At 43.1% G+C, this 21,334-nt stretch overlaps 1 protein-coding gene across 2 annotated transcripts in view; it reads right to left on the bottom strand.

Annotated features, from left to right (window-relative positions):
* The window catches only part of ARHGEF9 (Cdc42 guanine nucleotide exchange factor 9), a 653,254-nt gene that overhangs the window by 30,764 nt on the left and 601,156 nt on the right, over positions 1 to 21,334 (bottom strand). For both annotated transcript variants that reach the window (XM_073599469.1, XM_073599470.1), the window contains 2 exons: positions 16,123 to 16,366; positions 12,886 to 12,954 (listed from right to left, as the gene is read on the bottom strand). In XM_073599469.1, the coding sequence (XP_073455570.1) occupies positions 12,886 to 12,954; positions 16,123 to 16,366 (313 nt within the window). The remainder of the gene's footprint in view (positions 1 to 12,885; positions 12,955 to 16,122; positions 16,367 to 21,334) is intronic.

Raw genomic sequence — 21,334 nt, 5'->3', positions numbered from 1 at the left:
AACCAATATATAAATGTGCGTAATATTGGCGTGAGTAAACAAAATTGCAAGAGAAACACACAAAAATGTCTAAAAAATATACAAATAGCATCAATGGTGTAATAAATAATTAATGTGATGGTGCACCAAAATTTTCAAAAATCAAGTCCAAATGGTGTAAGTGTCCAAGCAAAATTAAAATTCTACATCAAGAAAAAAAGAAAAACGGTGAAAAGTGTCTTGGCAATCCAAAAAAATCCCATGAAAATTATTGTGATCGTTGTGTAAACTTTTCTTCTGGAACCCCCACTTGTGTCCCCACTCACCGGAAGACCCAACCCCTGCAGGGGTAATGGGCAAGTGAAAATAAATCCACTGATAGGATTCGATCGGTGTCCCCCTCTATGGATCCGCGATCTCCTTCCTGTTTGGGTTGTCACTGGTCCTGTTGCTCATTTTTACCTAAACAGGTTCTTCTACCAAACACGTGACATCTGCAATCTCCTCAGCATGTCTGACACAGATAATCAACTAGTATTTTGTTTTTCCACATTACTAGTTGATTATCTGTGTCAGACATGCTGAGGAGATTGCAGATGTCACGTGTTTGGTAGAAGAACCTGTATAGGTAACAATGAGCAACAGGACCAGTGACAACCCAAACAGGAAGGAGATCGCGGATCCATAGAGGGGGACACAGATCGAATCCTATCAGTGGATTTATTTTCACTTGCCCATTACCCCTGCAGGGGTTGGGTCTTCCGGTGAGTGGGGACACAAGTGGGGGTTCCAGAAGAAAAGTTTACACAACGATCACAATAATTTTCATGGGATTTTTTTGGATTGCCAAGACACTTTTCACCGTTTTTCTTTTTTTCTTGATGTAGAATTTTAATTTTGCTTGGACACTTACACCATTTGGACTTGATTTTTGAAAATTTTGGTGCACCATCACATTAATTATTTATTGCACCATTGGTGCTATTTGTGCATTTTTTAGACATTTTTGTGCGTTTCTCTTGCAATTTTGTTTACTCACGCCAATATTACGCACATTTATATATTGGTTATATTTTACTTTTTTGAGTGCATGTATTTCTCTTATGATTATTTACAATGCATTTGCACTTTTGTTTTTTATACTATGTGACGTTTTATATTTATGGTATACACGTGACATGCTTCATTTAACATCTGTTCATAGTTTTTCTCACATATTGTCACCACACATTCCTTATTAATATACACTTTTGAACTGCGCCATATTCCCCACTAATTTTTTAACAGTATAGATACAGTATACTGTAATCTTACAGATTACAGTACTGTATCAAATAATTACACATCCCCTTTGTCCCTAGTGGTTTGTCCAGTGCCCTGCATGCAGTTTTATATTATAAATACTGTTCTTTCTGCCAGGAAACTGGAGATTGTCCATAGCAACCATAAAATGTCCCTTTACGTCAAAAGTGGTTTTAGACCAGCTAGAAAACAGCGATAATAAATTAGAATCACTTGCAGAATTGAGCGATAGTGATTTGTGGGGAGATCCGTCATCAAATACTGTAAGTAATGACAGCGACAATTCTACAACTGAGCACATTTCAGTGTTTTTGATTTGATAACATTATTGAATAATTTTTATTATTATTATCTGTTATAATTATTTATCTCTTTCATGACTAATCCTATTTTTGAAATTTGGTGTTTACAAGTTAAAATCCGTATTTTTTGCTAGAAAATTACTTAGAGCCTCCAAACGTTATATATATTTTTTTAGCCGAGAATCTAGAGAATAAAATGGCGATTGTTGCAATATTTTATATCACACGGTATTTGTGCAACAGTGTTTTAAATGCAACTTTTTGGGAAAAGGGACACTTTCATGAATTAAAAAAAACCAAACAGTAAAGTTACCCCAATTTTTTTGTATAATGTGAAAGATGATGTTACGCCAAGTAAATAGATACCATACATGTCACGCTTTATAATTGCACGCACTCGTGGAATGGAGACAAACTACGGTACCTAAGAATCTCCATAGGCGAAGCTTTAAATTCGGTCTAGTACTAGAATTATTGCTCTCACTCTGATGATCGTGGCGATACCTCACATGTGTGATTTGAACACCGTTTACATATGCGGACGCGACTTCCGTATGCGTTATCTTCGCTGCGCGAGTTAGTGGGGACAGGGGCGCTTTAAAAATTTATTTATTTTTTCTTATTTATTTTATTTATTTTTATATTAATAAATTGTGTTTTAAAAACAAAAAAAATGTGATCACCTTTATTGCTGTCACAAGGAATGAAAACATCCCTTGTGACAGTAACAGGTGGTGACAGGTACTCTTTATGGAGGGATCGGGGGTCTAAAAGACCCCCGATGCCTCCTTTGCACTTCAAAGTATTCAGATCGCCATTTTTGGAGATTCTGAATACTGTATATTTTTCTAAAACCTGCGCCATTGGCAGCCGAGTCCGTGTTTACAACTAGGGGGCTGGAACGAAGTCGTGAGCGGCTTCGTTCCAGACTGTCACTAGCCGCTGGAGGCGGCGGATTGGCCATCGGGCCTCCCGATGGAACAGGAGGCCCAGTAAGAGCGGCGTGAGGTGGCGGGAGGGCTCCTCCAGTATAACAGCCAAGCAGCTTTTAGCCGCATCGGTTGTTATACCAGGAAAGCCGATCGGCGGCTCTAAAAAACAGTACTGGGATGATGCCTGCAGCTGTGGGCATCATCCCGGTATAACCCCTGAAAGCCGAGTACGCACATCTACGTACGCTCGGCGGGAAGGGGTTAAAGTTATTTATTATATTATAATTTTTTATTTTGCTTTTCAAACTTTATCATACCCGGGATGTCTACTAGACTCTTGTTTGGACAGATTTAAGTGAGTTGTTCCTAAGAATTACAGGCCTACAATATAAAACGCCAAATTTACATGCAAAATAATTGTACCACTTTCAGCATCAAAAATCTGAAATAATCATACCGCCAGGGAGGTTAAGACATTATATATAATCATTTACACAATGTACTTTATAGTGATTCATTTTAGTATAGTAGGGTTTAAAGTTTTATTCATTTAATAAATAGAGTGACACTTTTTCACAAATATACAGTGCCTTGAAAAAGTATTCACACCCCTTGACATTTTCCACATTTTGTCATGTTACAACCAAAAACGTAAATGTATTCTATTGGAATTTTATGTGATAGACCAACCCAAAGTGGCACATAATTGTGAAGTGAAAGGAAAATGATAAATGGTTTTAAATTTTTTTTACAAATAAATATCTGAAAAGTGTGCTGTGCATTTGTATTCAGCACCCTTTACTCTGATAACTAAAATCTATTGGAATATATTGCCTTCAGAAGTCACCTAATTGGTAAATATAGTCCACCTGTGTGTAATTTAATCTCACTTTTTGGCCTAAATGCAAAACGCTATGTGTGGTGGAAAACTAACACTGCACATCATCCTGAACACACCATCCCCACCCAGGGCCGTTTTTAGCGCAGGGCAAACGGGGCACTTGCCCAGGGCCCAATCTTTGTTGGGGGGCCCGCGCTAGCCGTGAATTGGGGCCCCGATGACAGCTTTGCAGAGCGCACAGAGGACACGGGAGGATGTATTCCTTGCTAGCCAGCAGTGAGGGGGCGGGGCCGGGAGCTCCACTGACGCTCTGACCCCGCCCACGTGCAGCCTGTGTACTCGGAAAAGAGCTTCTGTAGTGAGAGCCAGTGATTGGAGTGCGAGTGTCAGTGGAGCTTCCGGCCCCGCCCCCTCTATACTGGCTGGTGAATACAGAGGTCCAGGGGCGGGGCCGGGAGCTCCAATGACACTCCCACTCCGATCACTGGCTCTCACAACAGGCGCTCTATTCCCAGTACATAGGCTGCACGTGGGCGGGGTCAGAGCGTCAGTGGAGCTCCCGGCCCCGCCCCTCTCAGCTGGCTAGCGCGGAATACATTCTCCCATGTCCTCTATGCGCTCTGCAAAGCTGTCATCGGGGCGACCATTCACGGGTGACGCGGGCCCCCCAACAAAGCATCAGTGGAGCTTCCAGCTGCTTTAGTAAAAGCAGAGAGTGGAAGCCCCGCCCACAGTCCTGAATGCATGTAGTAAGTTTGGCTGGCCAGGTATGTCCTTACAACCATAAAATGCCTGACTGTTTAAACCCTGAGCTGTGTTATTTAACTGTAAAGCTGTGCATTGCTGAAAGTTCTCTGACCATCACCTGTATAATGTCTGCAGCCTCTGAGTGTCTCCTGCCGTATGTCCGCAGTCTCTGATTGTCTCCTGCCGTATGTCCGCAGTCTCTGATTGTCTCCTGCCGTATGTCCGCAGTCTCTGGTAATCTCCTGCAGTATGTCCGCAGTCTCTGGTAATCTCCTGCAGTATGTCCGCAGTCTCTGGTAATCTCCTGCAGTATGTCCGCAGTCTCTGGTAATCTCCTGCAGTAAGTCCGCAGTCTCTGATTGTCTCCTGCCATATGTCCGCAGTCTCTGGTAATCTCCTGCAGTATGTCCGCAGTCTCTGGTAATCTCCTGCAGTATGTCCGCAGTCTCTGATTGTCTCCTGCAGTATGTCTGCAGTCTCTGGTAATCTCCTGCAGTATGTCCGCAGTCTCTGATTGTCTCCTGCAGTATTTCCGCAGTCTCTGATTGTCTCCTGCAGTATTTCCGCAGTTTCTGATTGTCTCCTGCAGTATGTCCGCAGTCTCTGATTGTCTCCTGCAGTATGTCTGCAGTCTCTGGTAATCTCCTGCAGTATGTCCGCAGTCTCTGATTGTCTCCTGCAGTATGTCCGCAGTCTCTGATTGTCTCCTGCAGTATGTCCGCAGTCTCTGAGTGTCTCCTGCAGTATGTCCGCAGTCTCTGGTAATCTCCTGCAGTATGTCCGCAGTCTCTGATTGTCTCCTGCAGTATTTCCGCAGTTTCTGATTGTCTCCTGCAGTATGTCCGCAGTCTCTGATTGTCTCCTGCAGTATGTCTGCAGTCTCTGGTAATCTCCTGCAGTATGTCCGCAGTCTCTGATTGTCTCCTGCAGTATGTCCGCAGTCTCTGATTGTCTCCTGCAGTATGTCCGCAGTCTCTGAGTGTCTCCTGCAGTATGTCCGCAGTCTCTGGTAATCTCCTGCAGTATGTCCGCAGTCTCTGATTGTCTCCTGCAGTATGTCCGCAGTCTCTGTGTGTCTCCTGCAGTATTTCCGCAGTCTCTGATTGTCTCCTGCAGTATGTCCGCAGTTTCTGATTGTCTCCTGCAGTATTTCCGCAGTCTCTGATTGTCTCCTGCAGTATGTCCGCAGTCTCTGATTGTCTCCTGCAGTATTTCCGCAGTCTCTGATTGTCTCCTGAAGTATGTCCGCAGTCTCTGATTGCCTCCTGCAGTATGTCCGCAGTCTCTGATTGTCTCCTGCAGTATGTCCGCAGTCTCTGATTGTCTCCTGCATTATGTCCGCAGTCTCTGTTAATCTCCTGCAGTATGTCCGCAGTCTCTGAGTGTCTCCTGCAGTATTTCCGCAGTCTCTGATTGTCTCCTGCAGTATGTCCGCAGTCTCTGAGTGTCTCCTGCAGTATTTCCGCAGTCTCTGATTGTCTCCTGCAGTATGTCCGCAGTCTCCGATTGTCTCCTGCCATATGTCCGCAGTCTCTGGTAATCTCCTGCAGTATGTCCGCAGTCTCTGGTAATCTCCTGCAGTATGTCCGCAGTCTCTGATTGTCTCCTGCAGTATGTCTGCAGTCTCTGGTAATCTCCTGCAGTATGTCCGCAGTCTCTGATTGTCTCCTGCAGTATTTCCGCAGTCTCTGATTGTCTCCTGCAGTATTTCCGCAGTTTCTGATTGTCTCCTGCAGTATGTCCGCAGTCTCTGATTGTCTCCTGTAGTATGTCTGCAGTCTCTGGTAATCTCCTGCAGTATGTCCGCAGTCTCTGATTGTCTCCTGCAGTATGTCCGCAGTCTCTGATTGTCTCCTGCAGTATGTCCGCAGTCTCTGTTAATCTCCTGCAGTATGTCCGCAATCTCTGAGTGTCTCCTGCAGTATGTCCGCAGTCTCTGGTAATCTCCTGCAGTATGTCCGCAGTCTCTGATTGTCTCCTGCAGTATGTCCGCAGTCTCTGAGTGTCTCCTGCAGTATTTCCGCAGTCTCTGATTGTCTCCTGCAGTATGTCCGCAGTTTCTGATTGTCTCCTGCAGTATTTCCGCAGTCTCTGATTGTCTCCTGCAGTATGTCCGCAGTTTCTGATTGTCTCCTGCAGTATTTCCGCAGTCTCTGATTGTCTCCTGAAGTATGTCCGCAGTCTCTGATTGCCTCCTGCAGTATGTCCGCAGTCTCTGATTGTCTCCTGCAGTATGTCCGCAGTCTCTGATTGTCTCCTGCAGTATGTCCGCAGTCTCTGTTAATCTCCTGCAGTATGTCCGCAGTCTCTGAGTGTCTCCTGCAGTATTTCCGCAGTCTCTGATTGTCTCCTGCAGTATGTCCGCAGTCTCTGAGTGTCTCCTGCAGTATTTCCGCAGTCTCTGATTGTCTCCTGCAGTATTTCCGCAGTCTCTGATTGTCTCCTGCAGTATTTCCGCAGTCTCTGATTGTCTCCTGCAGTATTTCCGCAGTCTCTGATTGGCTCCTGCAGTATTTCCGCAGTCTCTGATTGTCTCCTGCAGTATGTCCGCAGTCTCTGATTGTCTCCTGCAGTATGTCCGCAGCCTCTGTGTGTCTCCTGCAGTATGTCCGCAGTCTCTGATTGTCTCCTGCAGTATGTCCGCAGTCTCTGATTGTCTCCTGCAGTATGTCCGCAGTCTCAGATTGTCTCCTGCAGTATTTCCGCAGTCTCTAATTGTCTCCTGCAGTATGTCCGCAGTCTCTGTCTCCTGCAGTATGTACACAGTCTCTAATTGTCTCCTGCAGTATGTCCGCAGTCTCTGGTAATCTCCTGCAGTATGTCCGTAGTCTCTGGTAATCTCCTGCAGTATGTCCGCAGTCTCTGATTGTCTCCTGCAGTATGTCCGCAGTCTCTGATTGTCTCCTGCAGTATGTCCGCAGTCTCTGATTGTCTCCTGTAGTATGTGTATTAATGTGCCCCTTTACTTGCTCAATTATTTGGGATTGCTCCACTGCTCAGTGAGAGGTAATGATGTGCATGAACCTCTAGCAACCAATCAGCAAACAAGTAGTGATCTGCTTTAATCTCTAGCAACCAATCAGTAAATGCTAATGATGTGCTGTAACCCCTAGCAACCAATTAGTGAGCGCTAATAATGTACATTAACCTCTAGCAACCAATCGGGAAGCAGAAATTATGTGTTGTAACCTCTAGAAACCAGCCATTGAGCAGTAATGATAGGCTGTAACCTCTGGCAAACAATTGCAATCGCTGCCTGATCTGCTGCAGTAAACTGATTTTGAGTCTACCTGCTATTTTTTGTATGTCTCAGAATGGAGGGGGGGCCCCAAGAAAATGTTTGCCCAGGGCCCAATCAAAATTAAAGATGGCCCTGTCCCCACCGTGAAACATGGTGGTGGCAGCATCATGTTGTGGAGATGCTTTTCCTCAGCAGGGACAGTGAAGCTGGTCAGAGTTGATGGGAAGATAAATGGAGCCAAATACAGGGCATTCTTAGAAGAAATCCTGTTAGAGTCTGCAAAGGACTTGAGACTGGGGTGGAGGTTCACCTTCCACAGGACAACGACCCTAAACATACAGCCAGAGCTACAATGGAATGGTTTAGATGAAAGCATATTCATGTGTTAGAATGGCCCGAACAAAGCTTAGACCTAAATCCAATTGAGAATCTGTGGCAAGCAGGGGCGTTGCTAGGTCTGAAAAAGATCTGGGGCTATAGCCCATAGCAGCGGTCACCAACCGGGGGGGGGGGGAGGGGGTGCACGCTGGTGGTAAGCAATTTTTTGCGGGCAAAAGAAGGCTGGTGTTGGCGTTTCAATCTTCATGGCACCATGGTTGATATGGTGTCAGGGTGATCAAAGCGCATTGTTTCTATTGTTATATTGTAATATATAATGAAGTGGTTCAACTCACCATAATGCAGAATCAGTGGGAGCCCTGGGCGTGTCACTTGCCACATCATCTGCCACCATTTGCAGATTGTCACTTGCCACCCATTGCAGATTGTCACTTGCCACCATTTGCAGATTGTCACTTGCCACGTCACCTGCCACCATTAGCAGATTGTCACTTGCCACATCACCTGCCACCATTAGCAGATTGTCACTTGCCACGTCACCTGCCACCATTAGCAGATTGTCACTTGCCACCATTAGCAGATTGTCACTTGCTATGCCAGCCAGTGCCACTAAATGTGCATTCTCGCTGCATTGGTGGCAGGCTGGCAGCACTGGCCCATTTAGTGAGGGCAGGAGAGCGGAGATGCAGGGCGCGCAGTGAGAGATGATGTAATCTCTCTGCTCCCCACCACACCTCCGACATTGAAGAGATCCATATAGTGAGGGCAGAAGAGCGCTGATGTGTGGCAGGCAGTGAGAGATGACATCATCTCTCTGCTCCCCGCCGCACATCGCTCCCACATTGAAGTCCCAGCTGTGAAAGCGGAAGATTGGTGACGGGTGGGCGGAGAGAGATGATGTCATCTCTGCTTGTCCGCCTGCTCGTCTCCAGGGCTGGACTGAGACAAAAATTTGGCCCTGGACTTCATCCAGACCGGCCAACTTTGACAGGTCTCACCCATGCCGGATCTTCTGGTCCCCCTTGCTCCTGTGGTCCCCCTGTGCTTCTCTGGTCCCCCGCATTCTGCTCTGGTCCCCAGCACTGCGCTGGTCCCCCTGTGCTCCTCTGGTCCACCACGTGCTGTGCTGGTCCCCCTGTGCTCCTCTGGTCCACCACGTGCTGTGCTGGTCCCCCTGTGCTCCTCTGGTCCCCCGCGTGCTGTGCTGGTCCCCCTGTGCTCCTCTGGTCCCCCGCGTGCTGCGCTGGTCCCCCGCGTGCTGCGCTGGTCCCCCTGTGCTCCTCTGTTCCCCAGCATGCTGCGCTGGTCCCCCTGTGCTCCTCTGGTCCCCTGTGTGCTGCGTTGGTCCCCCTGTGCTCCTCTGGTCCCCCGCGTGCTGCGTTGGTCCCCCTGTGCTCCTCTGGTCCCCCGCGTGCTGCGTTGGTCCCCCTGTGCTCCTCTGGTCCCCCGCATGCTGCGCTGGTCCCCCTGTGCTCCTCTGGTCCCCCTGTGCTCCTCTGGTCCCCCTGTGCTCCTCTGGTCCCCCGCTTGCTGCGCTGGTCCGCCTGTGCTCCTCTGGTCCGCCTGTGCTCCTCTGGTCCGCCTGTGCTCCTCTTGTCCCCCGCATGCTGCGCTGGTCCGCCTGTGCTCATCTGGTCCGCCTGTGCTCCTCTGGTCCGCCTGTGCTCCTCTGGTCCGCCTGTGCTGCGCTGGTCCCCCGCGTGCTGCGCTGGTCCGCCTATGCTCCTCTGGTTCGCCTGTGCTCCTCTGGTCCGCCTATGCTCCTCTGGTCCGCCTATGCTCCTCTGGTCCGCCGCGTGCTGCGCTGGTCCCCTGCATGCTCCGCTGATCCCCCGAATGCTGTTTTGGTCCCACATGTGCTCTGCTGGTCCCCCCCCCTGCTCTGGTCCCCGTGCTCCTCTATTCCCCCCCCCCATGCTGCTCTATCCCCCCTCCCAGCGCTCACCTCCTCTCCCTGCTTAGATAGGCATACAGACATGATCCTAGGAGTGGACACTGATAAGCTTATTGTACGATCCAGAAGTCATGCAGCCGCACACAGCTGTGACATGAACCTCCTCGGCACTCGTTCTCTTGTTCTTTCCTTCCCCCGCTCTCATCTAGATTCTCCGTGACAGCAGACAGGATGAAGAGCGGGGGAAGGAAAGAACAAGTGAACGAGTGCCGAGGAAGTTCATGTCACAGCTGTGTGCGGCTGCATGACTTCTGGATCGTACAATAAGCTTATCAGTGTCCACTCCTAGGATCATGTTTGTATGCAGCCACGCTGCATAAGCAGGGAGAAGAGGTGAGCGCTGCGGGGGGGGGTGGCGGTCCGATGGCTCAGTGCCTGTACATGCCTGATCGTCCCTCCTCCACCTCCAATGCCGCCCGCCACAGCAGCGACCCGCCGGCTCTTCTCTCCTCCACAGTCCACACCCGCTGAGACTCGGGGCTATGAGCTCCACATTCGGGGCTCCAGCCTCGATAGCCCCCCCCTGGTGACGCCTATGGTGGCAAGACTTGAAAATTGTTGTTCACAGACACTCTCCATCCAGTCTGACAGAGCTTGAGCTATTTTGCAAAGAAGAATGGGCAAAAATTTCACTCTCTAGATGTGCAAAGCTGGTAGAGACATCCCCAAAAAGACTTGCAGCTGTAATTGCAGCAAAAGGTGGTTCTACAAAGTATTGACTCAGGGGGGCTGGATACAAATGCACACCACACTTTTCACATACTTATTTGTAAAAAAATAATTGAAAACCATTTATCATTTTCCTTCTACTTCAAAAAAATTGCCACTTTGTGTTGGTCTATCACATAAAATCCCAATAAAATACATTTACATTTTTGGTTGTAACATGACAAAATGTGGAAAATTTCAAGGAGTGTGAATACTTTTTCAAGGCACTATATATATATATATATATATATATATATATATATATATATATATACAGAGACAATATTAAATCTGAATGCAATTTAACAAAAATCCAAACAGTCTATTTTAAATGTTTTCACAGAAGATTCAAACAACTTCACAGATTAATCTGCTGTTAGCCATGACAATCAGATTACTGTTTTTGCTACTGTATAGTGAAACCACTAAGCCCAGTAAGTTTAACAGCTTCAGCCCCGGAAGAATTTACCCCCTTCCTGACCAGAGGGTTTTTTGCGATTCGGCACTGCGTCGCTTTAACCCGACAATTGCGCGGTCGTGCGATGTCATACCCAAACAAAATTGACGTCCTTTTTTCCCACAAATAGAGCTTTCTTTTGGTGGTATTTGATCCCCTCTGCAGTTTTTATTTTTTGCGCTATAAACAAAAAAAGAGCATCAAATTTGAGCATCAAATTTGAAAAAAAGCAATATTTTTTACCTTTTGCTATTATAAATATCCCCAAAAAATATATAAAAAACAATTTATTTCCTCAGTTTAGGCCGATACGTATTCTTCTACATATTTTTGGTAAAAAAAATCGTAATAAGCGTTTATTGATTGGTTTGCGCAAAAGTTATAGCATCTACAAAATAGGGGATAGATTTATGGCATTTTTATTAATAATTTTTTTTTTTACTGGTAATGGTGGCGATCAGCGATTTTTATCATGACTGCGACACTATGGCGGACACATCGGACACTTTTGACGCTATTTTGGGACCGTTCACATTTATACAGCGATCAGTGCGATTAAAAATGCATTGACTACTGTGTAAATGTGACTGGCAAGTGAAGGGGTTAACCAGGAGGGGGCGCTGCAGGGGTTAAGTGTGTCCTAGGGAGTGATTCTAATTGTGAGGGGGATGGGCTATGTGAGACACGACACTGATCACCGCTCCCGATTACAAGGAGCTGTAATCAGTGTCCTGTCACTAGGCAGAATGGGGAAATGCTTGTTTACATTAGCATCTCCCCGTTCTTCCTCTCCGTGAGACGATTGCGGGTATCCCCGCAGACATCAAGTCTGCGGGACCCGCGGTCGGACTCACGGAGCTCAACAGTCTAGTAGGATCACTTTACAGAATAGGTGAACCTTTAAATAAGCATTCTGCCCCTGCAGCATTTTTTTTAAATAATTAAAATGTCTAAAAGATGGATTTCAAACTGTTCAAACTGTTCAACCAAGCTGATATATTATTTTAGGCCTCTGGCCTTCCTTGTGTTCTTTTTGCAAGTGCAATGGGTTAAACCACAAAGACTGATAGCTGACACCAAAGAAAACGATGGCCATTACAGATGCCCGTAGCAAGTTAGAGACATGAACAGTTATACTCTAAGGCAGTTGTCTCCAAGCTGCTGATCATGGGACAGATGCAGCCCTTAGGGCACTCTTCCTCCCCTTGACACCAATGATGGGGCACTATTCCTCTCACTGAACCAATGATGGGGCACTATTCATTTCGCTGACACCAATGATATGACACTACTTCTCCCTCTTACACCAGTGATTAGGCATTATTCCTCTCACTGACACCAATGATGGGGCACTATTCCTCCTTCTGGCACCATCAACAGATCACTATTCCTTCCACTAGCACCAATGGTGGGGCACTATTCCTTTCACTGACACCAACATTTGGGCATTATTCTCCTTCCTCTAACTACAGGCAACACAGGATGTTTTAATCACATTGCTCACCAACCATGGAACATTTTTTACACCAGACCACTGACACCATTTTATACTCTTACTGGCCAATATTTTGCCCCCTCTCAAGGTCTGAAGGACAGTAAATTGTTTACAAAGTTTGACGACCCCTGCTCTATTTTATCTCTTGGCACATGTGCTGGATTGGGAAGTAGCACTGAGAAACCAGAGGCTTGGAACATTATTCTACCTGGACAGACCAAGAAGAGAGCAGGGATGACCTCATCAGTGTACTGCTGCTCCTTGATTGCCCAATCAGAAGGCAGAGGCACTGCAATTTTTCTTACAGTGACTCAACCGTTGGATGTGTGCCACTATTATTATTTCTGGTGGGTGAAGAGTAATGTTGAACTGTGCACATGAATGACACTGGCAGCTATAACAGTATGTAAATTTGGATCCTCAGATTATGATATACACATGTAGTCCTGCTTTAAATATATTTCTAAATGCCTCACATCTTGGGGACAAAGGCACAATAAATCAATCATTGATAATGTGCAGTATGTAGAGTCAAATTCGATGTTACAATTGACTTGATCCAGCAGCTGCTTTATACAGAGGTAATACCTTTCTGCTTGCTCACTTTACGCACAGTCATTGCCGCTTGCCTCTTCTGGTATTCTGAGATTTCAAAACCTGAAAAAGAGACAACTAATTTCATAATTACAAAACCACATATGACCCTCTAATAACTTTTACAGAAATGTAAATGCAATGTTAAAGAATTGACAGATGCATTTTCATTTTTACAATGTTTATAACAAGCCAGTGCAACTGATCACGAACATCTTCACATGAATTAATTTCACACCACATTCTTGAGAATACATATACAGAATTGTGCAAAAGTTTTATGCAGGTGTAAAGAAATGCTGTAAAGTAAAAATGTTTTCAAAAATATATATTGTATTTGTTTATTTTTATCAATTTACAAAATGCAAAGTGAGTGAACAGAAGAAAAATCTAAATCAAATCAATATTTGGTGTGACTATCCTTTCGTTTCAAACAGCATCAATCCCTACACTTGCAGACTTTGTACACTTGTACAAAGTCAGGGATTTTGTAGGATTAGAGTCAGGTGTATGGTTAACCAATTATACCAAGCAGGTGCTAATGATCATCAATTTGAACACAGTCATTAAGTGAAACAGAAACAGCTGTGTAGGAGGCTTAAGACTTGGTGAAGAACAGCCAAACTCTGCTACTAAGGTGAGGTTGTGGAAGACAGTTTTATGTCACAGGTCTTACACCATGGCAAGACTAAGCACAGCAATAAAACACAAGGTAGTTATACTGCATCAGCAAGGTCTCTCCCAGGCAAAGATTTCAAAGCAGACCCCCCCCCCCATCTTAAAAACCCCAATATGGGCTCTTTTGAAGAAGCACAAACAAACAGGGAACACTGAATACCGCAAATGCAGTGGTTAGCCAAGAAAACGTAATGCAGCAGATGAAAGACGCATCATGTTTACTTCCCTTTGACATCAGAAGATGTCCAGCAGTGCCATCAGCACAGAACTGGTGGAAACCAGTGGGACCCAAATACATCCATCTACTGTTTGGAGAAGTCTGGCCAGAAGTGGTCTTTATGAAAGAATTGCAGCCATAAAGCCATACCTCCAATGTGAAAACAAGGCTAAGCGACTCAACTATGGATGAAAACCTAAGTGCTGAGGTACAGAAGAATGGCAACAAGTGCTCTGGACTGATGAGTGGAAATTTGAAATATTTGGCTGTAGCAGGAGGCAGTTTGTGCGCCGAAGGGAAGTGACAAGTGATGGAGGTTCCTTGCAAGTTTGGGGCTGCTTTTATGCAAATGGAGTTGGAGATTGGGTTAGGATCAATGGTGTCCTCAATGCTGAAAAATGTAGGCAAAGGGTCATTACAACAAATAATAATTTGATTTGAATTTCTTTTATGTTCATTTACTTTTCATTTTGTTCATTGATAAAAATAAAATATTAACACTTCTATTTCTAAAAGCATTCTTAATTTACAGTATTTTTTCACACCTGTCTAAAACTTTTGCACGGTTTATATATATATATATATATATATATATATAGCGGAAGCACAAAAGAAATTTGCTTGATTTCCCCATCAACACACACAGTGTTGATGCAGGAATCCCTCCTGTCGAGCCATTGTCTTCTCCTGAAGTGGGAGCAGGGGAAGCTAGGGGCTAATCAAAGGCAAAATCCAGCATGCTGGATGTACCAAGTTGATCGATCGATTGATCAACTTGGTACATTCAGCCTGCCCATACACAGTTCAAATTCATACCGTGTATGGCCTTTCTAAGTAACACACACAGACCTTGTTCCTCCCCCAGCCTGCGATTAGAGAGTAAAATGACAAGCAGCACACTGATGAGCTCAGAGCTCATCAGATGGCGCTCTGCTGTACAGAGAATTGCAAAAGACTTGCTTGCATTTAAACAAATGTAATTCAAGTTGTATTAATGAATAGAGCGTGTCATTAATTTGGGTATTTTATATCTGCCTAGATTTCAACTTTAAAAGGATTTATGGATATCCTGATGTTTTTCCTTTTACAAAAGCACTAAAGCATTCAATATTCATATGTGCAAGGTCTGAAAGTGTATCCTGCACGGAAAAAACAAAACAAACTTTTTACCATATATTCAATTTAATCCCTTAGCTGTGTAAATTAAGTGTGATGCCTAAAAACATTACTTGTATTATGCCAGTAGAGAGAACAGTCTGGTCCTGTCCCTACATGTTCATGACTACATTATGAAAATCTTAGTGTTAGATAGTGCTAAACTCCTGGAGTGCTGATGACGTAATGTGTGATATCAGCAATCTATTTTCTAGCTCTAGACAACAGGTCCAGTTTATTTAAAGCTCTGTGAGACTTCACAATCTGTGCAAGAGAGAAGAAAGAGGATATACTCTATGTTTATGCAGTGTGCGAAAAAAAAAAAAAACAGATGATGGCAATTGCAAACCTGGTAAGTAATTACATTAAGGCAAAGGGGGATTATATTAAAAGAAAGTGTTTTTTTTAAATGAGATTATATTGTAGTCTGTTTACACTTTAAGAAATTAAATGCGAAACAATATTATCAGCCTCAAACAGAGTGCATTTGTAATAACATAGCTTTCATCCTCAAACATTTACAGCCAATAATAAAACTTATAACTTCTAAATTAGTATTGACCATCAAACAGGTAAAGTACCCTCCTCGGTTGAATTACAAATGCATTTCAGTAGATGTGGATAAAAAACCGGCATTACTATTATCCCACTAAATACCTCTACCATACATTTCCAGTTCAACATAAGGCCTACTTTCTCTTGTGTGCAATGCATAAAGTCAGTATAGAAGGTGTTGTAGAAAAAACTCACAAGAGGAACATGGAGGCTGCTAACTTCTCCCAAAATGCATTATGTCTTAGCTGTACACATCCCCTGGCTTTATGGCTTTTTAACCAAATGTCTCAAAAGAAAAAATATAAAAATTAGGAGTTCTGACATCACCTGCTGCAAGATTGTTCTGGGCCAGCGACTCAGAAAGTCTTGTAATCAGAGGGTCATTAGGACAGCCAAGTAACTAATAGTTTCAGAAAAAGGATAGCAATGAATGCAAACCACTTGAAGAAGGTAATTAATATTACCACATCAATTTGACCAAATTCTGCTACACTCATAATAATACAAAGAAGATTTACTTGTTGTTTACTGCATGCATATATTTTTAATTTCATAAAAAAGTATGGTTTCACTCTAAAATAAGTTCCTCATCTTATTTGTATGCCCAAATGTAACTATGCCCTTACCAATCTTCTCATCTTCCTGCACCATCTTCCTCTCTTCCCTGAAGGCACGCAGCCACCTCAGCTTCTCTTCTAGCTTCTTGGCAAAGTATAGGTGCATCTCTTCTGTCTCCTTGTTATGCAGCTTAAAGGCATTCTTCACGCTGACATTAAAGTCCTCATCACGCCCATCATCCACCTCTATAACGTCATATTTGTCCATATCCAAGCGACCTTTATAATAAAGGATGTCTCTCCGAATCAGGTCCTGGTGAGAGAACAATAAATGGATGAAACACATGAAAAATATGAATTATTACAGAATGGCCAAACAATGTTGCCATCTAAGACTGGAAAAAACAAGGATCCAAATAGGAGCTCTCAACCTCAATAATAGTTATTACAACAGAAACACTAAAACAGCATTATCTATTTTTTTTATTTGACTACATAGTATGACATCAAAACATACATTTGATTAAAAGTGCAATACTACGTTCCCTTTTCCTTTTTCTTCTTTTTTCATCTCCCACTATATAGATACTTATAGAATAGGTATATTATTCTACATGATTAAAATATTAATTTGCTTTCTACAAATGTATATTAATGGTTGGTTACACAAGGTGGAACTTTGTGCATGTGTGTGTTGGGTACCACTGTTTAATTTACACTACTTAAATTGTAGCAGTGGTATATACAGTACTGTTAGGCTTTGGTTGATGAGGAAAGTTTGGAGGTTAAATTATACCCTTTATTAGCCAACTTAGAGCAGCATTAAACCCTAAAGCAAAAATGTATTATTTTGCAGGTTACCAATTCTTAGATGTGATGGCTCTATTAGTTTCCTTTTTTAGGCTCTCTAGCTTCAAATTTTATCTGGTGATCCAGCCAGTAAGCCTGTTGTTTTTCAACAGAAAAGCTCTCTTGCAGTTACAAGGATGACACAGACTAACAATGGCATGGGTGCTTAAAACAACCAGCTTCTATACAAAATCCTTTATCTCAAAAGAAAATATCTGATAGCAGTAACTGATTATAAAGTATTAGCTTGAGTTCAGCTTCAATTTGTTAATGTATTTAAATCTGCTAGTACTTTTAACACTCCCCTCCCCCCAGCCCAACAATAGTGTTGTCCACATCTTCCCCCTGTGCTCATTCATCCAGAATGATGTCTGTATAATACGGGAGGTGTATAGACCTAATACAGGAGATGTGTTACTGGCCAGCTCACCAGGGGAAAAGAGAGAAAAAAAAGCCTAAAAAACAAAACAAAAATGAATACAGCCACTAGAGAAAATGATTGATAAGCTGCAATATATTACATTTTTGGTTTGGGGTTTAATACTGCTTTAAGCAATTAAGGATGAAAGGTTTCCGAACCTGTTTGGTTCCTTTCACAGGCATTATGGAATTCTAGAAATGGTTCTGAAAACTACCTGTTCATACAAAGAGCATCAAAGAGAACTAACTGGATCCAAAGAAAACTAATCCATGCCATAAACATGGGTTGCATCTCATGTTTATGGCAAGTCAAAGAAAATATAAAGCAGAGAACTAGTCAAACATTGAAAAAACTGGTTATACAATCTCTACAAAATCTCCTTTAGATTTACCAAATTATATAATGTGAAGGGCTGCCTAAACAATCTATTTGATGTCTATTTACCAGATTAAATAAAAAATGTACAATTATATTGTAATGTATATTGCCATGAAGAGGTTTGTGGGGTCAACTAAACTGTACAGTCAAACAAAAAAAAATGAATCTATTATTCTTTAAATAGGAGCATGTTGCAAGAATACCTAGGTTAAAAAAGAGTAAAATACATAGCTATCACCCACTGTTTTGTATCGAACCTAAAAGTAGTACTATATATGTTACTTGGACTGCATCAAGCCTTTTTTTTGTAGTGTTTCAGCTGATGAAACAAGTACAAATCTTTTTATGGGTAACATCTAAAAACATTCTATTCCCACTAACCATATTCTTAAACATATTTTAAACATGTTTTACTTTTAGGAGTTTGATTTCATACTGTTTACATGGCTCTCCGCTCTCCACATCCATCAGTCAATGGGTTAATTCCTTATTATCTGTGCTTATAGCAACAATACACTAAAACAAATTGTTCAGAAGGGGGAGGATATGGAGAAAAGTGAAGTAAACATAGGGCAGCCAGTGTGCTTTAAGTGAATGATGTTACAGCCATCTTATTATTGTATATTTAGCCTGCCACAACCCCCTAGTAGGCCAATCTACTATACCTGTTTATAAAGCAAAACGAAGCATTCAAGTTGTTTTAAACATTAATTCACATGCACTTTCAGACTCAAGAGAAGTGAGTACGACAAAACTTAACTGCAGGATATTTATGAATATGTGGTTTCACAAGTGCTTCCAAGAAACCTCCTCTTTTTTTCTGCAGGAGGGGCAGCTGGCTGTTTAGTTTTTGCTCTTAGCTATGGATGTAATGTAGTCATGATTACTGAGCCGTTGATCCAGAGGACACTTCATGGATAAGCGGCAAGCACTACGATACTTATGCCCTTGGCCTCAGCAGACCATCACTTCCTACAGGGACGTACACTGTGCATTGTGTCAATAGCTGCTGAGAATCAGTGCAACAGGATGTAAAATTCCAGATGCCATACTGTACAGGAAAACTGCTGAAACAACTCCTGCAATTATTTGGAGCATATCCAGATGGTTGCAAGAGACCATCTGGAGAAGTCGCTTCTGCAGGTCCAAACACAAACAGGGCGCAGAAGGTTCATGAGATAGCAAGGTGGGTAAGTGACAAAGAGCAAGAAATAATCAACAAAGATATCAATATTAAATGCAAATGCATTAGCCAGCACTGGACCGAACAATACTATACATTAAATACTTCATCGCAGACAGATGAAATGATTTTATCAAGTTGTAGCAAAAGGTCATCATCTGAAGAAAACATGCACGTTGCAAAATACATTGTATCACGTAAACTTGCTCATTAAAGCAAATATACAGACAGAAAATCTTGTGGATGCAACCTGTACACACCAAAAGTGCTAGACATAAGGGTATCTCTAAAACACAAGGCAAACCTTTAGATCAGCAGAAGACCACAGAGTGTTCTACTAACATCAGTTAAAAACAGGAACATTAGTATACAATAGGCACACGATTACAAAGCAGCAAAACATTGCTGGGTCTGAAGAACCTTGATTTCTGCTGTGTCATACAAATTGCAAAGTCCCAATTTAATACACAGCATGAATCCATAGTGCCATACTGTTTTATACCTTGCGCCAACAGCTCAGGAAGGTGATAGTGTAATGGTGCTCAGAAAGTTTTCTTGGCATACATTGGAATTCCTAATAAAAATGAGAAGCTGTTAATTATAAAAATATATGTCAGCAATGTTACCGACTAGGCTCAACTTTTTATAGCCACACTCATTTTCCAGCAACATAAAGCACACATCATCTCAAATATGTTCCACAAACATGACAAAATCTTTCATACAATCCAGTAGCCAGCATAATCTCAATAAAATACAACAAAATTGTGAGGAAGCCAGATAAAGGATAGTGTAACTGATGGGAGCTGAACCCAGCACACATGTAGGTCTAAACAAGAATTCTATCTACTTAGCCACCATTACAGGCGTGGCATGTTATTCTAGTTTATTCAGGCTGTTTTGGTTGTTAATATTAATGTTCTTTTCAATGTTTCTCAGAAAGATTAGATATATATGAAGAAACATATACAAGGCGTTAGAAAGAGTATAGTCTAGTTGCATGCACATGGAAGTGCCATTACTTTGCTTTGACAGTTGAGCGTCAGTAAGTTTGATCATTTCATGATTTCATTCCTCTCCATGCTGCATTTCCATCTGCTGTTTGCGTTTGCTTATTTGAAAAGAACTTCACTCTGTAAATAAATATGGGGTCTATGTTTCCGATCCCCAACGTCGACCCCCCCCCCAATAAAGTTTGGCCATTTTTTTAGGTTTTTTTAGTCTTTTTCTGTTGCCCCATTGCCATTCTATCTCTCCACTGCCCCGCCTCCCCACCCCGTCCAACCAAAGAACGCTTTGCATATCATTCAGAATGGCATCCGTACCAATCAGCCAAACCTCCTGTGTTCAAAATGACGCAGGGCGGCCACTGGGCAAGGGACCAGAAAGCAAGTGGAGATCACTGAAGTAGTTGTGTCATCAGGTATATATTGGTCCAAGCTGGATCAATGTACCTATGTATAAAATATCCACACCTGGAATTGCCATCAAGCAATGGCCTTCAAAAGGTGCCTGGCAATTCTTTGAGAAAAAAACCTGATGATGGATGTATGTAAGTTGAAATTAATTTTATGATTATTTTTCTGATGAAAAGCTGCCTAAGTTATTTAGATGCTGCAAATATTTCTTATGTGCGTTTAATGAAGGAAATAAAGTCACGCTGGTTAAACATAAACTGATGTGTGGACCTCTCACTGCCTTGATAAAATTCTTCATTTAATGCCATCTACTCAAGAGACTGTGAATGTAACCCTGCATCAACACACTTCCTACATTTTGGCCTCATGATTTACACTCTGTGTTTAACTTCTATCCTGTTGTGCTTAAAGGGTAAGTTCACCTTTACAGAAAAATCTGTAAGGTGAACTTACACAGGACCCCCTCCTCACCCCCCAGTCCCACTGACCTGCAGCGCGGCTATCTCCCATTCTGAGCCCCAGTATACTGTAGCTGCCTCATGGCTCCGGGGCTTAGAAATCCCTGAAACGTAATCTCCTAAATGTACCCCATCAGGAGGAATGTTTAGGAGCATTCTAATTGGTTGGCACCGTCATATGGGTGGCGCCAACCAATCAGAACCCGCATAGCCCATCCTCTTAGCGGGGAAGAAGAAAAGTAAATGCAGAGGGGATTTCTAAGCCCTGGACCCATGAGGCGGCTATAGTGGGGCTCAGAATGGGAGATCGCCGCACTGCAGGTCGGCGGGGCTGGGGGGGGTGAGGATGGGGGTCCTGTGTAAGTTCACCTTACAGATTTTTCTGTAAAGGTGAACTTACACTTTAACCTTGTCTTGTAATTGATTATGTTTGCCTTCCATCTACCTCTTCCAGTTTCCACTGGCACAGTCTGTTTTGTGCTGTGTCTGCTCTATGTGTTAAGAAGCTGTGCAGATATGACTCTTACCAGTCAAGATGCTACTGGACACATGGCTGTGCCCTTCTTGTTTTCAA

The sequence above is a fragment of the Aquarana catesbeiana genome, linkage group LG09 (genome assembly GCF_042186555.1).
Source record: "Aquarana catesbeiana isolate 2022-GZ linkage group LG09, ASM4218655v1, whole genome shotgun sequence".
Taxonomy (NCBI): Eukaryota; Metazoa; Chordata; class Amphibia; order Anura; family Ranidae; genus Aquarana; species Aquarana catesbeiana.
The sequence above is the reverse complement of the archived record's forward strand: the minus strand, read 5'-3'. Positions and strand labels throughout refer to the sequence as shown.